Raw genomic sequence first — 20995 nt, forward strand, 5'->3', positions numbered from 1 at the left:
AGAAGAGCAGGCTGCAAGACCTCAGGCATATAGTCAGGCCTGGGCTGCCCGCCTTCTCTCCGTGGAATCTCTGTGTGGGAGTCAAGTCAGGGTTTAGAACTTTAGATAAACAAGCAGAAACCATTGAAATTGTGTGAACATCTGCGTGTGTGTGTGTGTGTGTGTGTGTGTGTGTGTGTGTTCAGAGGTGAGAGGAATTCCATTTATGGGAGAGTAACAGATTTATCAAATTCTTTCCGGCTTCTATGGCCTGCAAAAAAATAAGCAGGCTTTTCCAGATGGAGCTTCTTAGATTGTCAGTCATCATCCTGTCCGGTGTTCAAAATCAAGCACAGTGAATCCACGTTGTCTCTGGCAGTGCTCACCAGGGCGTGATCATTCAGCTTTACTTGGTCCTGAACACACACGTGTACCATACACTGTGCATGCCATCACTCCGTGCATCGCCAGGAAGCTGCCTGAAACATGTTGGCTCAGTCTCAAGCCTAAAATATGATATTTTATGGACTGCATTATTTTTAAGCTCATGGAAGCTGTTCTGCACCTATAGGAACATAATAATTAAAATCTGAACACAACGCCAGGCAGTTTGTGGTGCACGCCTTTAATCCCAGCGCTCGGGAGGCAGAGGCAGGCGGATCGCTGTGAGTTTGAGGCCAGCCTGGTCTACAAAGTGAGTCCAGGACAGTCAAGGCTACACAGAGAAACCCTGTCTCAAAAAACCAAACCAAAACAAAAAACAAAAATCTGAAAACAAAGGACCCCGTGTATTTCCCTCCTGCCATCCCTCAGCGCATGTCAAAGCACTGCCTCCCTGCTCTGCGTTCTGCTAAATATTTGCTTCGAGAAACTGCTGTCTGAAGCAAAGAAAACTACAGCAGAGAAAAGTGCAGAATAGGAGAGAACATTGGCTGGCTAAGCTTTAGACATGGAGGTAGTGTTTGGAATAGAAAATATAAAGAGCTGAAGGTCTAGGGAGGTGGCTCAGTGAGTGAAGCTCTTGCCACACCTGGCGAATGGCCTGAGTCTGGATCCGCAGGGCTGACATGGAGCTGCCTGAACTCCCTGTGCGTCCCCACAGCAGGCGGGAATCTCAGGACTCCCCTGTGTGTCCCCACAGCAGGCAGGAATCTCAGGACTCCCCTGTGTGTCCCCACAGCAGGCGGGAATCTCAGGACTCCCCCGTGTGTCCCCACAGCAGGCGGGAATCTCAGGACTCCCCCGTGTGTCCCCACAGCAGGCGGGAATCTCAGGACTCCCCTGTGTGTCCCCACAGCAGGCGGGAATCTCAGGACTCCCCTGTGTGTCCCCACAGCAGGCGGGAATCTCAGGACTCCCCTGTGTGTCCCCACAGCAGGCGGGAATCTCAGGAAGCTGGAAGGCCAGCCTGAGCTACTCAGGAATGGAGGGATTCTGTCTAAAACAAGGTAAGAAGGAGAGGAACCAACACCCAAAGGTTGTCCTCCGACCTTCACACACGTGTGCAAACACACACATGTGTGCAAACACACACACACACACACACACACACAGAATCAGTAAATAGGCTAATTAAATACATCTCAAAAGTAGAAACAAAAGTAGCCAATGTTTTTTAAACTCTGCCAACAGAAGGCGTGGCCACATACACGGGGGACTTTTATTCTAGTATAAGGAAAAATGCAGTTTACTTTTTAAAAAGTCATATTAAGCAAGGTAACCCAGATTCAAAAGGACAAATATTGTGTATAGTTTTTAATGCATGCATGTGTGTGTGTGTGTGTGTGTGTGCACGCGCGCGTGTATGTATGGGGGAGGTGTTTGTTGTACAATGTAAAGACACCTCCATGAGGTGGCAGGGAGGGGGAAAAGTTGTTGAAGACTGAGGAGGGGAAACAGAACACAGGTAACCTGAGGAGAAAGAAATGACTGGGGGCATATAAAAGGAGGCGGGGGGAGGGGGGATGGGAGGGGGCAGGAATCACCAAGAATTATTGTGTTTAAAATGCCATAAAAGTCTTATGCTGGTTAAAAATGCACATCTTTTTTAAATTGCTGATTGAGTTTCTGACCTGGATTCATTTTTTAAAACATTATATAAGTTTTGATTTTTGATCAGGACAGCAACTTTGAGATGACTCTAAGCATACTTCTGGCATTAGGTACTGCATATTTATGTGCAGTGGCATTCTTGACGTTGACAATTATAAAATGAATATAACCAACAACTCTGAAAATCACTGAAGGCGTTCTGTCCCTGCAGTACCAAATTCTCAGCCAAAACTCAACTCTTTATGTATTCATCTCATTAGTGTAAGAACTTGTTGTCATCTTTAATAAGCAGTAACAGTGTATACATGTCAATGACTGTCTGCATAGGCCTGAGTATGCAGCTCATCTGGAAGCGTGCTTACCTAGCTTGCAGGAAGCTGGGGCTCAACCTGGATATGGTGACACACCCTTAATTCCAGCACCTCCAGGGAGGTAAAGGCAAGAGGGTCATCCTTGGCTACAGTGAGTGTCTAGCCCAGGCCTCCCTGTCTCAAAATTAAATAAATAAATAAATAATAGACAAATTGCTTTAAAACAAATTTCTCTATGACATTATCAATTAATGTCTGTTTTATATAACTACTTTATATTTTTATCTGATGATCCCTGCTCATGAGTGGGGAAAGGTTTTTGTTGTTTTGGGGTTGTTTTGTTTTGGGTTTTTTTTTTTTTAAGTTTTTCAAAACAAGATTTTTCTGTGTGTAGCCTTGCCTGTCTTGGACTTTCTTTGTAGACCAGGTTTGGCCTTGAATTTACAGAGATCCACCTGCTCCTGCCTCCTGAGTGATGGGATTAAAGGTGTGCGCCACCATACCAGGTTGGGTGAGAAAAGTTTAGGAAGCCATATTTTAGGGACTTTTTCTTGCTTCTTTGGATAACTGTGAAGTTTCTGGAAATAAGGAAATGACACTGAGAAAGAACTTCAGGGCACAAAGCATCAGTTGCCTTCTAAGGGCAGTCCATGGAGGGTCTGCGAGGTGGGGCTCCGTGTCAGAGCCCGCCCACCCCTTATCGTCTATCTCCACACACATGCTACGATGGAGTGAGAATTCTGGAATTTTGGTTTCTTTAAAAACACAGAAATATTATAAGAATATGCTTTTAATCCCAGGTGTGGGGATGTGGGGCTACTTGAAGCAGGTGACAATGATTTGCCTTGTGCTTAGCAGAGGTGTGGTTTTGCCAGCTGCAGATAGTTTCTACGATTGTGTGACATTTGGAATTCTGGGAATTTTTCAGAGGGTAGAAAAATGCTAGAGCCCAATAGGCAAGATGGGTGGGTGGTGTTCATTCGGGGGAGTTGGCTATGGTTTGCTAGTAGTCATGCTCAAAGAAGAAACAAGAAGAAAGAAATTAGATTCAGGGACCAACCACCACCCTCCCCCTCTCTCCTTCTTTCTCTCATATCTAGTGATAAGACATGAAATGGGAGGGGGGATAAAGGGTTGGAAAAAGAAGAACCCACCAAGTAGCAAAGATCAGCTACACAATGATGTGTGCACGCACACACACACAAAATACATGCACACATACAAAAATAAATAAATAAATAAATAAATAAACAAACATTTAAAGGGAAAGTTCCCTTGCAGTAAACTAAGATGTAACTATAGTCACATAACTGTAGAAAACAGTCTTTCCATTTTTTGTGTGTTTTTTTTATTTGTATGTATGTGATGCTTGCATGAACATGTGTTGGCATGTCTGTCACAGCACACATGGAAAGATGTGAGGGCAACAGTAGCTTCTCTCTTTTTACCAGGGGATTCTGGGGATCAAACTCTTGCCTTTGGGCTTGGCAGCAAGTCCCTTTACCTGCTAAGCCATCTTGTCAACCCGAGTCTTATCATCTCCTATGAAACAGCAGAAATGATTATACCAAACTAAGATTTTAGTTTAAATTGGCCCTGGAAATGACAGGAATAAGTCACTACAGAGCATTAGGCTCTCTAAGTGATCACCCACAGAACTTCTGCTATCGTCACAGTTCCCAGAGTTGAATGGCATTTCTGCCATTTGACAAATTTCTGAATTAACATTTCAAGAGTTGTTTATACACAGATGAAAGGCTTGAAGTTGGCCCGACTCTAGACCTAATCTAGAGTCGTATCTAATAATAGACTCTAGACTCATATCGCATAAGTCCCTCTGTGTTTTGAACCTGACTGCAGCCAACAGCTTTGACAAAAGAGTTGTAAAACTTAAAAAATGGGTCAAAAGTCTAAGGGCAAGTCACCACTCAACACCTAGAAAGTGAGAACCAAGAGGGCTGAGAGCTTGTGGAGCTTGTTTCCAGACAGCCTCGTCACATAACAGAGAGGCTGGCAGGAAACAAATACCGAGGACGTGCTCTTCAGAGTGGGAGCCAATGAAAGAAGTTTTCTCTTGGCAGCTCATGTAGTCTAGAGCGGCAGTCACTCCTGAAGGAGGAATCATCCAGAGGCTTTCTCATTCCTGTTTGTTTTTTAAGACAGAATCTCATTATGAAGCCTAAGCTGGCCTCAAATTCATAATCCTTCTGCCTCGGTCTCCCAGGTACTAGGATAACAGGGTGTGCCACTTCATCAAGCTAGGGGCTTGGCCATTCTTGATTCTTCACTAATCTCTAATAGTTTGACAAGATAGTTCTCGAAAGCCAGACCCTGTAACTTTTCCTGTCTCTGCCAGCTCCTCCCTAGGGGGCTCTGCCAGACACCCCAGAGAAATTCACCTTACATATCTTTTTTGGCTCTATCTCTGCTTGTCATATGTTAACATGCACGTCCCATGAGTGGCAGACATTTTTTCACTCAGCTAGCACATATCAAATACATCCCACATGCTAGATCTATAGGGCATAATGGTGAACACATCACCCCTCTGCCCTCGCTGAACTAGCTGGCTGGGTTTAGGGAGGACAGAGGTAGATACCATCTAACCCACAACTCCAAAGGACACCGACGACTAGAAAAGGGGATGCTGCTTAGAATGCCATCAGCCAGGAGCCCACTGCTCCGACTGATTTAAAAGCCGCTGAGCAGCCTGCTCTACCAAGTGAGTTCTAGGGTAGCCAGTGTTACACAGAGAAACCCTGTCTCAAAAAAATAAAAAGGGAAAAAGAAACAAACAAAAGGAGGAGGAAGAGGGGAGGAGAAGGAAGAGGAAGAGGAGAAGGAAGAAGAGGAGGAGGAAGAGGAGGAAGAAGAGGAGGAGGAGAAGAAGAAGAAATGTTGATGTGGAGGAGTCATAGCTATTCAGAAGAGAAGTGAGAATACAGGGGAAGTATTCCAGGGAGAAAGAGTAGTGTATAAAGAGTCTAGAAGTGAGGAGGGATGTGGCCTCTATAGAACCATAAAAGGTTCAGTCTAGGATTAGTGAGGTGGAGCCACAGAAAAAGCACTGATAATACAAGCCTGATGACCTGGGTGGAACCCATAATGCTAAGAGAACCAACTTTCCAAACTGCCCTCTGACCTCCCCACATATTCTGTGGCGTGCACATATGTGTGTCACACACAAACACACACACACACACACACACACACACACTAATAAGAAGAATAAACATTGAAAGAAATAAAGTTTAGTCTGGCTAAGTACACATGCCAAGTGAGACAGGGTCAGAGATACATGCAGGATCTGGGCTGCCTACATGCTAACAGACAATGTTGATGAGTTTGTTCTTCGTGTGAAGGTGGTAGAAATCCCTGGCAGAGCTTCGGCAGCTGAGGGTGTGTAAGCAGTTTCGGGGTGGGAGAACAAGAAAACCCATGTAGCAAGCAAGGGAAAAAGTCTGGTGTCCTGGATTAAAGGATTTGAACTTGAAGCCTTCAGACTCCACATTGGGACCTTGAACTTAGCCTTCTCTCAGAACCATAGAAAACCCCAAAGAACAAGTAATTCCACATCCGTGTGGAATTAAGAGTCCACATCCTAGATTGTGCAAGCAAATGGAGTGTACAAATGAGACCGTCTCAGGAAAAAGCTACTTTCAAGAGTCGGTGTAAGAGGATTCTCCCTTCCTCCTGTCTTGAACGGTCTCATTGTATCTTAGTCCTGTGCACTAGGTGGAAAGAAAACAGAAAAATGCTTACCCCTTACTCAGTGGTTCCCTCACAAGTGTTAAGATGGTGTTTTAACCCTCACCCGAGTTCTAAGATGTGCCTTGCCAACTTTGTGAGCTACAGCTGAGCTCTTAGGCCCACTTCAGTTGTTAATTTCACATGACAAAAAGAAATATTCTATCTGTTCCTTGAATCCCAGCCAGTCCTCCACAGCTGGTGGAGTGAGCTAGTTTACTGCCAAAGCCTGACTTCCATCTCCTGGGAAGATATTTCCTGTTCAGCCTTTATCCCTAGGCTGGGCGAGAACCAAATGATACAATGGGAGTGTGAAGGTTAGACCACAGTGAGGAAGATCACGCCGACCTCCAGGCTGGGCAAGAGCCAAAGGAGACGATGAGAGTGTGAAAGCTAGACCATAGTGAGGAAGATCACCCCAACCTCCAGATCCCTGGAGCCTCATCTCTCCTCTTCCCGCTTAGTTAGTAACAGAAGGAAATTCCTGTGTAGCCATTAAGACTCTTCACATTCTCTCTCACCACTCTCAGAATGGCACCTGCTACTACTGTGACTGCCACAATCACCATCATCAACAACAAGAACATTACCACCACTGCCATCATCATTACCATCATCATGACCAACATCACTGACATCATCATTACCATCATGACCATCACCACCATTGTCAACACCACTGTAATCATCATTACCATCACCATGACAACCACCATCATCACCACCACCGCCACCACTGCCATCATCATTACCATCATCATGACCAACACCATTGACATCATCATTACCATCATGACTATCACCACCATTGTCAACACCACTGTAATCATCATTACCATCACTATGACCACCACCATCATCATCATCAACACCGTTGACATCATCATTACTATCATAACCATTACCACCATTATCACCACTATCACCACCACCATTTTTACCATCATTCCAACCACCACTATCTTCATCACCACCACCACTGCCATCATCATTACTGTCATCATCATCATTGTCACCATCACTGTCATCCTTATTACTGTCATGACCAACACCACCATCATCACCACCATCACCACCACTACTATTATTACCATCATTATGACCAGCAGTATCATCATCACCACCATCAACATCACTACCATCATGATCGATGACTATAACACACTTGGATCAGAAGAATGGGACCAGGTTATTCCCAAGGGTTTTAGTTTTGTTTCATTTCTTTGTTGTTGTTGTTGTTGTTGAAAGCCCAATTGTGTTCTAGTCACTGACAGGACTAAGACCCCGAGCTCACATACTCCTTAGACCTCAGTTCCTTTAATACCATAAATAAGGTTTGTTTTTAATGTATTAGATGACATGTATGCCAAAGACCTCTGGCTAAAAACACAGCAGGATGCAGAACCTAGGGTAAAAGGCATAATAAAAAGAGAACAAGGGGGCTAGAAAGGTGGCTCAGCAGTTAAAAACGCATTGCTCCTGCAAAGAATTCAAGGTCAATTCTGAGCTCCACATTGAGCAGCTTACAACTGTCTGTAACTCAAAGTCCAGGGGATCCACACTTCTGGTCTCTGTGGACACCTGCACCCATGTGTACATATCCACACAAACATACATAATTTTAAAAACAATAAAAAGAATAAACCTCTTTTTAGAGGGAGAGAGAAAAAGTTGGCCAGGCTGCCTGTCGTGTCCCCTGAAGTGGAGATGCTAGGTGTTGAATGAGAAAGTCTTACGCATGCCATATTCACAACAAAGGATGGGCAGCACATAGCCCTGGCCTCCTTACTCAGTCTATGCTAAAAGCAATGGAGGCAGTTAAGCTATGTGTCCACTCCAGATCTTTTTTGCAGGCAGGATGGATGTAGATACTCTGGCAAGCACTCAGAGCTTTAGTTTACAACATGGCTCTCGTGCTAGTGTGGGTCTGACATGGTCAGGGTGTAGATTGGCCTTGGAGCCACTAAGGTCAGGGGTATGGAGTTACATTCAGAACAGCCATGAACAAAGAGACAGCAGCAAGGAAGCCTGCCTGAGAGACTACAGTCATATGCCTCAGTCAGAGGAAAGCTGATGTACTTTCTTTTCCTCTGGCCTTGAAGACACCGAGAGAAACAGTGAAGCCACCTGGGCCTTCTCACGGTGAGCTTATGCCTTTTGAAGCCAAGTCTGATAAGTAGGAACATTTTGCAATGTTATTTGGGTTTATTTTAAACATCTATCAGGTTTTAAGCGGAGCCAAGAGGTCTCTATCACATACAAGTCATGTAGGGGCACAGGCTGGGCCAACTAAGGGTCTAGCATATGATCAAACAAAAAGTAAAACCTAATATGCACTACAGCATCCGGATGCATCTCTTTCCATTGCACACTCATAGATATGTATACAGACAAAATATTTATGTCTGGCCCAGCAGTTAAGAGCATTGGTTGCTCTTGCAGAGGACCCACGTTCAGTTCCCAGTACCTGCATGATGGTGCACAACCATCCATCCATGACTCCGGTTCCAGGGGAGATGAAGCCCTCTTCTGACCTCTGTGAGTACTAGACGTGCACCAGGTGCCCAGATATATATGCAGGCAGAACAGTCATACACATAAAATAGATAGCTCTAAAGATAGATTTATTTTAATGTGAATGGCCTTTGGCCAAGTACTTCCTACCACAGGAATCTATTCTAAGAAAATAATCAGAAATTAGAAATGGTGAGAAATGCAAAGATTCCCATGAAAATGTTAGCTGCAACAGAAAAATGTTGGGAAGAGCTGCAATTTCCAGCAAGTAAGGGAATTAATTTTTAATTAGGATAGCATCTTATGAAGCTATTGGAATTAGGCTGCAGACATGACTTCCTGGCCACGGAAACATGTTAAGGAGAGGACGCTGAGTGTCGTTTAGTTTACCAAACACCTGTTCATGGTAGGTAATGGCTAAGTAGACACAGCTCTTCACCTCATAGTGATGACTGACAAGGAAAACCCGAGATGAAGGAAGCGTTAAGATAATCAGCAATGGTAAAGAGAAATGTAAGGTACACTGGGGATAGGTGACAGTGGCATTTAAGTAAGTTTGGAGGGGGTCATGCAAGGTTGCACTAAGGCATTGATACTTAAATCGTAATAAAGGATGAAGAGGGGCTAGGCAGAATGGAAATGGAAAAAAATATTCCAGATTAATAGAAAATTTTAAATGTATACGTATTAAAATATGGCCGTTCAGCCGGGCGTGGTGGCGCATGCCTTTAATCCCAGCACTCGGGAGGCAGAGGCAGGCGGATCGCTGTGAGTTCGAGGCCAGCCTGGTCTACAAAGTGAGTCCAGGATGGCCAAGGCTACACAGAGAAACCCTGTCTCGAAAAACCAAAAAAAAAAAAAACCAAAAACAAAAATATGGCCGTTCAGATACAGATATATGTGAATCCATTTATGTTGAAAGCTATTATGTATATGTACATGTCTATAAATAGGATATCAGAAAGAATAGTCAGCTAAATGCTATAGTGAATGTATTTATTTTTATTTTAGTTTTTTTTTTTTTTTTTTTTTTACCTTTTGCTTGCTCACATTTTCTGATTTTTCTTTCTGTAATCAGTATGTGTGAAGATATTCAGATGAATGAGCAGAAAGATGAATACAGGATGAGGGGATGGAAGGTAAGCAGGTCCCATGGAGGGCTTGGGCCACGCAGAACATTAGAGCCCTCTCCTGATTCTCTTGTCCCTTCAGTTGCTGTAAGCCAAGATCAGTCCTGGAAGCATGAGTTCCCCCAATGGTTTCGATTCGCTAAGGCATTTCAACCACCCCACCGGCACATTCCTTGGAAGCCAACAGTTCAATTCATTATATTTCTAAGCAGACTCCCCTTCAATACTGGTCTTGCAAAACCATGCAACGAGTGACTGGCCGAGCTGCATATTGAAACTGTGGCTGGATAGGAGATAAATTATTCTAAAGTCACTAGATCCCGGTGAAGGAAAGAACAGGGAGGAAACAAAGGCTTTGCAGCTGGAGTTTGAGACCGCTATAAAGCGAGGGGGGCTCGAGAGTCCCAGGTGGTGAGCAGAGCTGGCTTTCCAGGCGATATGGTGAGACAAGGTCCCACTTCCACAGGGCACAACTCCAAACTGATCCCAGCTTCTTCATGTGATGAGACAGGGGATGTGAGCACAGGCGATTCCTACAGCTCAGTACCAAGGCCCTTCCAACAAGGCCACTCCTGCCCAGCTGTGCACCACAGTAGGGAAAGAATAGATTCTACTGAGTGAAAAATGTTTGCATTCACCACTTTTGGCAAGCTCCTCTTCCAACCTTACTCATTTACGTCTTCTGTGATGGGCAGTGTAGACTCAACACTGACAAGACATGTCGCCCAGGCAACCAAAGTTGCAATCAAGCAGGGACACTTCATCCACACATTAACAAAATACTTGTGTCCTGCTATGAGCATTTAAGAGATGGTAACAAGCAGACCAAACAAGATCCCCGCGCCCCCCCGCCCCCTTCACAAGAGATGAGGAGGCAGGTTAAAAAACAGATAGCTATAGTTTATTTTTATTTTATGGTTGTGATACAGGGTGGAAAGAGCTTTTGTATGGAGCTATGATGATGATGACAGGACGGAGCTTTTCTGATGGGGAACACTTGTGCAGGAAGAGAAGCTTCCAGCTACAGCAAGGCCAGGCCACAAGTGCTGTAGACACTAGGGGCCAGGCCAGGATACAAAGCGATGGAGACCACACTGAGAACAAGCACAGGCCACTTAGGAAGCATGTAGCAGGAAGCCCTGAGCAGGTGTGGTGAGTCACACACCCAGATGGCATCCCTAACAACAGTCACTAGGAACACCACATACAGGTGCTAGAGACAGAAAGCTTAGCCTATGGGGTTCAGGGACCAGGCCCAGGCATGACATATGTCAGATCCTTAGCCAAGGTGACTTGTTCCCTGAAAACTTGGCAAAGGTGCTGGCAGACATCGGCTATTCCTCTCCCATACCCCAGATGATGTCTATCTATTCCTTTATAGGTGCCACAGGAAGCCCCTGGCTCTTGCCTGGGAGAAATGACCAGAGAAGAACAAGATGTACTCCCAGTGGGAAAGCACTAGGCCAGGTGTCAAGAAGCAAGTCCTACTCATTGACTCACTGGCTGTGTCCCCATAATCGGGTCTCTTTTCTCAGCCTCAGCCTCAGCAGGCCCAGTAGACAGTTCAGAAGTCCACACTGTTAACATGCTTCCTTAGATGGCCGCGATGGCTGCGATGCTGTTGTTGAGACTAATGAGCCCCTGTATTCTGTCTCTTTGTTCCCAGTGGGGTCCAGCTGGCCTGGCAGTTCTCCATGGCATGAAGCACAGAACATATACTCGTGCTCCTCGTGAGAGGTGACATGGCTTTGCCTCTCCCTCTCCTCACCCTTGTGCCCCCCCCCCCACCTCATGCAGCCACCCTCAGAATTCTCCCAGCACCTTAGGTTGCCGTGTGCCCTCATCATACCTGTGAACATGGCACGGAAGTAAGGGCTGCAGGCTGCCAGGACCACACGGTGGGCTTCTACCTCCACATCTTCTGCCACAATCATCACGTCACACAGCAGCCGCTTACTGAAAGACACCAGTGATGCGACAGAAAGGGTCACAGCATGGACACCCTACCCCCAACCTCCTACCCCATCCCACCTGGGGTCACACACTGTCAATGTAGAAGCTTGGCACAGAGGCCCAAAGACTCTGTAGCTGTCAAGTCTAACGCGGCTTCATTTTACCTTTATTACCTTGGTCCCCAAGTTCTGCAGCAGTGAATATGGACAGCAGTGACTCAGGGGCTGACTTACTACCAAGGAACATGAGCTTGTCACATGTAGGACCAGGCACTAGCAGTCCTTCCCCCACCGGGGAGGGGGAAAGGGGAGGGGCTCCGCTGCGTATGTGAGACTTCTAAGAAACCACTCAGACTCAGCTATTTCTCCTCCCGCCCAGATTTAACACCATCACCAAAAGACACCCTTCCACGCAGTACTCCCAACAAGCTTGTACAAACTCCAATTGAATTGTTACAATCACTAAGAATCTTGCTGGGGCTGCAGCTCAGTGGTAGCACATTTGCCTAGCATAAGCTCCATCTCCCACACTGCTAAAAAGAAAAGGAAATCATCTTCTGGGGCCAGGTAGACAACCCAACAGGTAAAAGTGCTTGCAAGGCAGGCATGGGGATTTTGGCTCCCTGTTCCCATGTTTAAAAAGTCAGGTGTGATTGTGTGCATGCCTGTGACTACAGAGCTTGTGACCGGGAGGAGAGAGTAAGATTGCTAGGACTTGCTGGCTCCCAACCTAGATCCAAACTCAGTGAGAGACTCTGTCCCAGGAAAATACAGCATCAGAGACTGATAGAGTGATTGACAAAGTAGAACACCTGATGTCCTCCTCTGACCTCCCAATACAGTCTCATACACTCATAAACACACATATACTCTCACACTCACATTCACACACACACACACACACACACACACACACACTCACACACATTCTTATGGGCTGAGGATATGACTCAGTTGGTAAAGTGTTTGCTATGCAAGTGTGCAGGATCTGCGCTCAGTCCCCAAGAAGCCACTTTTAAAAGACAGGCACCATTCATGATGTATGCCTTTAATCCCAGCACTAGGAAGGAAGAGACAAAAATATCCCTGGGCTTGCTGGCCAGCCCATCTTGTCAAATATGCGAGCTCCAAGTTCAGTGAGAGGCTTGTCTCTAAAAATAAGATAGAGATGTACATTGCAACACCAACCTGCCAGGCAAGATGTGCCCACTGACGTAGTGGTGGCACAATATTTACGGGGCAACCAACTGCTTTTGGACTAGATGTGAGACCTGTGCCACAAGAATGAAGCCAGGCCTGGCATTGTCTGTAAGCTTGGGCAGAAGCTCATGCTCAGGAGGCCATAGGCTTAGGAGGGAGCCTCCTATGACCCTTTCTGCTAAACAGCATACTGTCCAACTGCCTTTTACGTGTACTTGCTTATAACCACAGTTTAGTGCTGCCATCAGTCTTGACCAGAGAAGCTTCTCACTGCAGTGGCAAGTAGTTAAGGCAAAGGCTCATAACTGAGAATACATGTCTACTACTTCAGCCCTAAAAGGGACATTGATATCAGCTCCTACCCCAAGGCTCAGAGAACATCATAGAAAGAGTAGAAAGAATCTTCAAGCTGGAGGGTGGGGAAGGGTGCTGTGCACTGCTGTCTTCAGGACACGGGCATGCCCCTTGCTCTCATGAACCCACTGCAGCCCTGAGCAGCTGCACAAGACTGAATCAACAAGGTAAGTCAACACTCAAACAAGCAGTAGTTATTAACTAAAAAAGGAGAGGACAGGGAAGGGAAATGGGGCATATTGGGGTGCCTGGGCGTTGGAAGGGGAGCTTAGGTGTGCATATGGTCAAGATACATTGTTTGCATGTATGAAATTATCAAAAAGTTAAAGATATTCTATTAAAAAATAAACTGGAGAGTGATTAAGAAAGATGTTCAACATTGACCTCTTGGCCTCTACATGTATGTACACACATTGGAAGACACGAGAAGCTGTAAAACACACACACACACACACACACATACACACCCCAGAATCTTTTTACATGGCAATAACTCCCACTCCACTGTGGACTTAGAAAATGAATTAGCATATTTAATCTTGTACATTGGACACCTGGCTGCAACCTGCAATATAGTAGGCCCTACATCTTTTCAAACAAATAAACAAGTTAATGAAATGAATCAATCCACATTCATTGACAAAATGGGTAATCGAGAACTGGGTTTGGTGACACAGCCTGTAATTCCAGATACTCAGGAGGCTGAGGCAGGAGGATCTCAAGTTTGAGGCTATCCTAGGCAATTTAGTGAGACTATGTCTCAAAAAAAAAAAAAGTAACGGAGAGCCTGGCAGTGGTGGCACACCCTTTAATTCCAGCACTTAGGAGGCAGAGGCAGGCGGATCTCTGTGAGTTCAAGGCCAGCCTAGTCTACAAAGTAAGTCCAGGACGGCTAAGGCTACACAGAGAAACCTTGTCTCCAAAAAAAAAAAAAAAAAAGTAACATAGGCCTTAGGACAGTAGTTCTCAACCTGTGGGTCATGATCCCCTTTGGCAAACCTCTATCTCCAAAAGTATTTACATTATGATTCATAATAGTAGCAAAATTACAGTTATGAAATAGCAACAAAAATAATTTTGTGAGGCTGGAGAAATGGCTCAACAGTTAAGAGCACTGTCTGCTCTTCCAGAGGTCCTGAGTTCAGTTCCCAGCAACCACATGGTGGCTCATGACCATCTAAAATGAGATCTGGTGCCCTCTTCTTGTGTGAGGGCATACATCAGGCAGAACACTGTATATGTAATAAATAAATCAATAAAAAAATAATTTTATGGTTGTGGGAATACCACAACACAACACGAGTATCTATATTAAAAGGACTCAGCATCAGAAAGGTTGAGAATCACTGCTTTAGGGTATAGGTCAGTGCAGGAGTGCCTGCCTAGCATTTGCAAGATTCTGGGTTTAGTCTCCAGTACCCCCCAAAAAAAGAAAGAAAGAAAGAAAGAAAGAAAGAAAAGAAAAGAAAGAAAAGTGGATATTTGAATACCTTAAGGAGCCACAAGGCCCTGCCAATCCAAGAACTTTTTAATCAGCCTTAAAGTTCTTCCCTCACCTATTGTTGGTGTAATAGCGTTTGCTGAGTTGGAGATGCCAAGTGCTTTTCTAAGCACTTTTCTCCAGACACGATGTCATCTAATCCTCTCTACAACTAACTCGCTGAGGTAAGGCTAATAATGGTTATGCCTGCGTCCTACAGTGAGGAAACTGAGGCCCACAGAAATCCATGTTTCTCAAAGGCACACAGGAATGTGGAGATGGGAGTTTAAGGTGCAAGGAAGTGAGTCCTCAGGCCCCTTCTAGGGTACCCTGTTCATCACCAGTCTCTTCCTTAATGTGCCAGCAACAGGAGCGGAGGCAAGAAAGACAAAGGCATCTTAGCTATGTTTTGATCATAGTTTGGTCATGTTTGGCTTCTACATGAGGGTGTTGGCATCAATGAGTCTGTCATGGCCGACAGACAGAAGAGAAGCTATTCATTTGCTATCTCTGGAGCAGCACATTTAGTCACTGTCAGCTACCAATGTATTGTTTCCATTTCTCTTAGAGAAGCAGAATCATAAAGCCTGCAACAGCATGAACTTCAGATGCACACGCTGGCCTGAGACAACGTTTGGTCTCTGAAACCCAAAGGAGGGAAGAGATGTTCAAACCAGAAGGTCGAATCCTGAACACGGCTCTCTAGGCTGTACATACAAACCCCCAAAGTCTCCCAAGGCTTCATCACTGGCTGGCACTTAGGATGAGAAAAGACAAGGAATGGAGTGCCCGTGGTGGGGCTTCTGGGACGGGTAAGACCTTGAGGAACTAGGAAGCCAAGACCATTAGAATCTCATTCTGCAGCACACAGCACAAACAGGGACAAAGCTGACTCTGCTCTAACAAGCCACAAGAATGTGAGCAAATAAGTTCTCACCATTTTCTTGACTGCCCTATCTGGGACAAACATTATGGGGCCCCGTTTTGAGGCCACTTTGGGTAAAACAGTGAAACTCTTGTGTAAAATAGACTATTTTTTTAAACATCAAAAATAGCAAGAACAAACTTCCTTCCCCCCCCCCCAAAAAAAACCAATATGATACTAACATAAAAACAGCTATTATAATGGTATTTCAGTTCTCACCTTGATGAGACCTAGGACAACCTAGGAGATGGCTGCAGGCATGCCTAAGGCAGTTATCTTGATTAGGTTAATTGGGATGGAAAACCCAGCCCACTGTGGGTGGCAGCATTCCCTAGGTTGGGATTCTAGACTATATAATAAGGAGAAAGTGAGATGAACACAAACGTTCATTGCTCCCTGATCCTTGACTGTGAATACAATGTGACCATTTGCCTCGAGCTCCTGCAGTTGTGACCTCCCCAACACTCACAGGCCAAAACCTCAAACTGTGAACCCAAATAGACCCTTCGTCCTTCAAGTTGCTGTTGTCAGAGTACTTGATCATAGCAATGGAATAGTAACTAAGACAGCTACGCAGACCAACAGGAAGAAGTAAGAAGCCCATAAAATTTGTTACATTTTAATCTATTTTATGACATTTATGATCAATTAACTTATGAGAGAGTGCATGTTTGTGCATATATGTACATGTGTGTACAGGTACACATACATGTGTACACATGCATGTGGAGGCCTGAGATCAATGTCAGATATCTTCTTTAGTCATTCTCCACCTTATCTTTGAATTTTATGACATTTATTCATTTTGCTGTGGGAGACATGCCATGGCAAGTGTGTGTGTGTGTGTGTGTGTGTGTGTGTGTGTGTGCAGGTCAAAGAGCAAATGGCTGGAATCAATTCTCTCTTTCTACCATAACAGTCCTAGAGATCAAACCCAGGTCATCAAGTTCGGCAGCAAATGCTGTTACCCACTGAGCCATCTTGTGAGCCTTCCACCTCATTTTGAGACGAGGCCACATACTGAAGCTGGAACTCACCACCAGTTGGTTAGGCTGCCTTGCTCCAGGGTCTGTCTCTAGGCTGCCTTGCTCCAGGGGTCTGTCTCTAGGCTGCCTTGCTCCAGGGGTCTGTCTCTAGACTGCCTTGCTCCAGGGGTCTGTCTCTAGGCTGCCTTGCTCCAGGGGTCTGTCTCTAGGCTGCCTTGCTCCAGGGGTCTGTCTCCACCCACAACACCCTCAGCTGCTGTACCTGGCTTTTTCCTGGGTGCTGACGATCTGAACTCAGTTCCCTGTGCATAGCGAGCACTTTACCCAGTTCCCTGTGCATGGAGAGCACTTTACCCAGTAAACCATCGCCCCAGCCTCCTTAATCAACTTTTTACATGTGTGGCATGACCAGCCAGCTGTGAAATAATAGTCTTTTCAACAAATAATGACAGGGTACCTGGATATAAGCACACAGTTGAATGGAGTCGGATCACTACCTCATGCCATATACAAAAAGTGCTTCAAAATAAACCTAAATGTTAGAGTCAAAAATAGCAACCTTTTGGAAGAAAACATGGGGAAATCGTGATTTCAGACAAAGCACTGGCCCCATAGCCATCACACCAAAAGTATAAATAACAAGAGAAAAGGATACTAAATTAGATGCCCGTGATTAAAACATTTGCACTGTAAAGGCCATCACTGGGGAATAAGGATTTCCAACCCATAGAATGACTTTTTTTTTTTTTTTTTTTTGTCAAAACATTTATATGAAAATGGGCATGTCTCTAGAATATAAAGCCAACTCTAACTTACATCTGAGCAATCAGCAGAACAATAACCTAATTTGAAAATGGAGACAAGGTATTTCCAAACACATCTTACTAAGCAAGGCAGCAAAATGGCCAACAACCACAGGAAACGATGCAGACAGCTGTCAGAGACACTCAGAAGTGTCAGCGGTCACCTCACCCACCCTGCAGCACCTACCAACAACATCCCATTTAATGACAAACATCAGAGAGGAGCTGGAGAAACTGGAAAAGAGCAACCCCACCCCACCCCCAACCCCCCTACCCCACCCCCACCCCTATGTCCATACCCAAGAAATGAAGAGACATGTCCCTGAGGACTGAGAACTTGAGAGCAAGCGGTGCCCCACTACAGACAAAAGCCAAATGTCTTATCTGGCCGGGATGAAATACCACTCTCCAGTTAAAAGGAATGAAATGCTGAGATGTGTACAGCACACATGAACTGCAAATCAGGACATAGAGCCATGTGGCCCCAAGCACTTCGGAGATGGAGGCGGAGGAGAGTTTAACCTGGGCTACCAGAGTCAAAAACTCAAAAATAGGGCTGGAATATATCTTAATTTGTAAAGTGTTTGCTTTAGAAGCCCGTGTCCTCAATATCCGGAACCCACGCTTAAAAAAAGTTAGCTGTGGAGAAATGCCTGCAAGCTCAAGCACATCTCTGGGGCCCACGGGCCAGCTAGCCTAGCCTACCATGTGAGTTCCGGGTCACTGAGAGACCTTGTCTCAAAAAGAACTGAATGACACCTGAGGAATGACACTAAAGTTGTCTTTTGGCCTCTGAATGCACATACATACGTGTGTGTGTGTGTGTGTGTGTGTGTACCTTACACACTTGTGTGTGAGCACGCACACACACACACACACCAAAATCCAAAACACAAACAAAATAGAAACATTATATTAACTGACAGAGAGCAGACACAGAAGAACACACACTGTATAACGGCATGATTATAAAATAACCAAATAGAGAGAGACAAAAGTAGGCCAGTGGTCGCTGGGGAGATAAAGGAGGAAGCGGGATAAAGACAGGGGGCATGATGCAGAGGAAGCAGGCAAGTGCCAAAGTACTCAGGCTTGCTCTTGGGAAAGATGAAACTATTCTAACACTGACTGTGGTTGAGTGACTTGTCGATGCCTCTAATCGCGCTCTTTAAGCAGGTGAATTGTACAGCGTATTAGTCATCTCCTCATAAAGCTGGTACCAAAAGGAAAACAGAAAGCAGCCTGCTCATATGGTTCATCCCTCCTGATGAGCTCATAGTGCCCGGCAACTAGAAACACAACTGAGCAGAAGACGGCTCAGCAGCCAGCAGACTGGCAGCCTGAGTCCAGTGCCACAGAGGTGTCCTCCGGTCTCCACAAACACCGCAGCATGGGCACCCAGGTCACACACACACACACACACACACACACACACAACACACATATGCACAAATAATTCTTTTTTTTTTTTTTTTTGAGACAGTGTTTCTGTGTGTAGCCTTCGCTGTCCTGGACTTGCTTTGTAGACCAGGCTGGCCTAGAACTCGCGGAGATCCACCTGCCTCTGCCTCCCTGAGTGCTGGGATTAAAGGTGTGCACCACTACGCCTGGCTCAAATAATAATTTTTAAGAAGGCATAGAACCGTTTGTAGCAGCATAGTGGGTAGTGAAAACCCACAAGGGGCAAGGGTGCAGCTCAGCGAAATAATGCATGTTTAGCAAGTACAACCAACCTTCAGCAGAGAGAAAGAGAGAATTCTAAACACTGGCCAGGTGCTCTGTCCTTCCTGCTCCCCTCTTTCAGGCCTGGTCAGGGTGTACTCTGAGAAAGACTTGTCTCTACCACCTGCTGGTCTCTAGGTCAGGAGCTACAGTCACTAGAGCTCTGCCACCCAAAAGCATCTCAGCCAGAACCAAGAGCATAGGAGGGGCGGGGCTTAGTGGTTGCCATGCCAACAGCTCATTCTCTACCACAGAAGTAAAAACAATAGGAAACTCAGGAGTTGTGTGATTCATAAATTGCAAAGGGCATGTGTGCTCGAGCTAAAATAGCTCAAAAGTGAACTGTAGGGTGGGGGGTTGGGGGGTGCAGAGACGATGTGAGGAACGAGCCCAGACCCCTGAGTGCTCTGGAGGAGTTCATTAGCTTCATGGCAGCACAGCAAAGTCTGCCTACCTCTCTCCACTAATCCATTACATCTCCCAGATCAATAGCGGGAGTAACGCAGGCCTCCCTCCTCTGTCTCTCAATACCACGAGAATGCAGGCTTCCCTGAGGGGCAAAGCTTTGGTTCTCTTACCCACTGCCCTAGTCCTGCAATCGAACCCAGTGGCTGTCATATCATCAAACTAACAGTGACAGAACGCTCAAGGGCCAGGCCTCAACAGCAGCCAAGGCATCATTGCCGTTCTCCTCCAGGCTGCTGAGATCTACTCTGTTGAGCTATAGGAGTTGACGCTATAGAAACCAACACTACAGGGCAAGCATTTTGAACGACTACAAGGTGTGTGCTAGCACCATTCTGGGCACTTCATTCATTTGGCCTTTGACAATCCAGCAAGGACGGTGCCATCATTGGCCTCAGGGGTGAATCAGGGAGATTAGGAAGGAAGTTGTCCAGGGACACAAGGTGGGTGTGCACTGGAACCAATACTGAAACCAGAGTCTACGCTTGTGAGATGGACATGCTGAGGGAGAGGTAACCGCTGTGAGTGGGTTTTCATGTGCGGCGTTAGCCAATATCCATCAGCAGGGAACTGGCTCTTATTTTTAGTAAGCCAAAAGAGGAATGTCATCTATATCCATTTGATTGACATTAGTGAATAGTGATGTAGGAGGGAAAAAAAAAGTTCAGCAGCTGAACTAAAAAAAAAAAAAAGCCAAATCTGTAAATATGCTAAAGAAGAGAAAGTGGTTCCCCCAAAGATCTAGCCATAGGTACCACTAACAAAATTATATGTAACTTTAAAAAAAACGTTTACCTTTATTTTTATTTTGTGAGTATAGATAGGTGTTTTGACTAGATGCATGCCTGTGCACTGTGTATATGCAATGTCTGTGTAGGCCAGAAAATGGAATCCCCTGGAACTGGAATTATAGACGGTTGTGAGCCACCAGATGGGTGCTGGAAATTGAACCCACATCCTCTGCAGGAGTGGATAGTGCTCTAACCACTGATCCACACCTGCATATGACTCTCTGATCGTCCACATTTCTCAGTGCTCTGCTGCAGTAAAAACAGTCTGGAGAGGAAGGAAAAGACAGAGGGCAGGGGCAACTCCTGCCAAAACCTGGAATAAAAACTGCCCCCAGCCAAATATAAACAGTGTGATTCATTTGAACAAAACAGAAAGAGAAAGGATAAGATCATTCTCTTAAATCTCAGCGAAGGACTGTGGTACTCAGACCAGTGTCTCCCCAAACACTGTATGTGAGAACGTGTACGTCAGGCGTGCGCGGGAAGTCTTCAGTCAGGCTGAGCAGAGAGTTAACATGCCAGTGTGTGCTCTCAAGCCCATTTGAGTTTGAGCACAAGACTCCGTTTTCCCACAGCGCCTAGAA

The 20995-nt window shown here is 45.5% G+C and overlaps 1 protein-coding gene across 1 annotated transcript in view; it reads right to left on the bottom strand.

Annotated features, from left to right (window-relative positions):
* Positions 1-20995, bottom strand: part of Klhl3 (kelch like family member 3) — a 117938-nt gene that overhangs the window by 72502 nt on the left and 24441 nt on the right. The window contains exon 3 of the mRNA XM_051172522.1: positions 11583-11689. Coding sequence (XP_051028479.1) covers positions 11583-11689 — 107 coding nt within the window. The remainder of the gene's footprint in view (positions 1-11582; positions 11690-20995) is intronic.

The sequence above is a fragment of the Acomys russatus genome, chromosome 3, assembly GCF_903995435.1.
Source record: "Acomys russatus chromosome 3, mAcoRus1.1, whole genome shotgun sequence".
Lineage (NCBI taxonomy): Eukaryota > Metazoa > Chordata > Mammalia > Rodentia > Muridae > Acomys > Acomys russatus.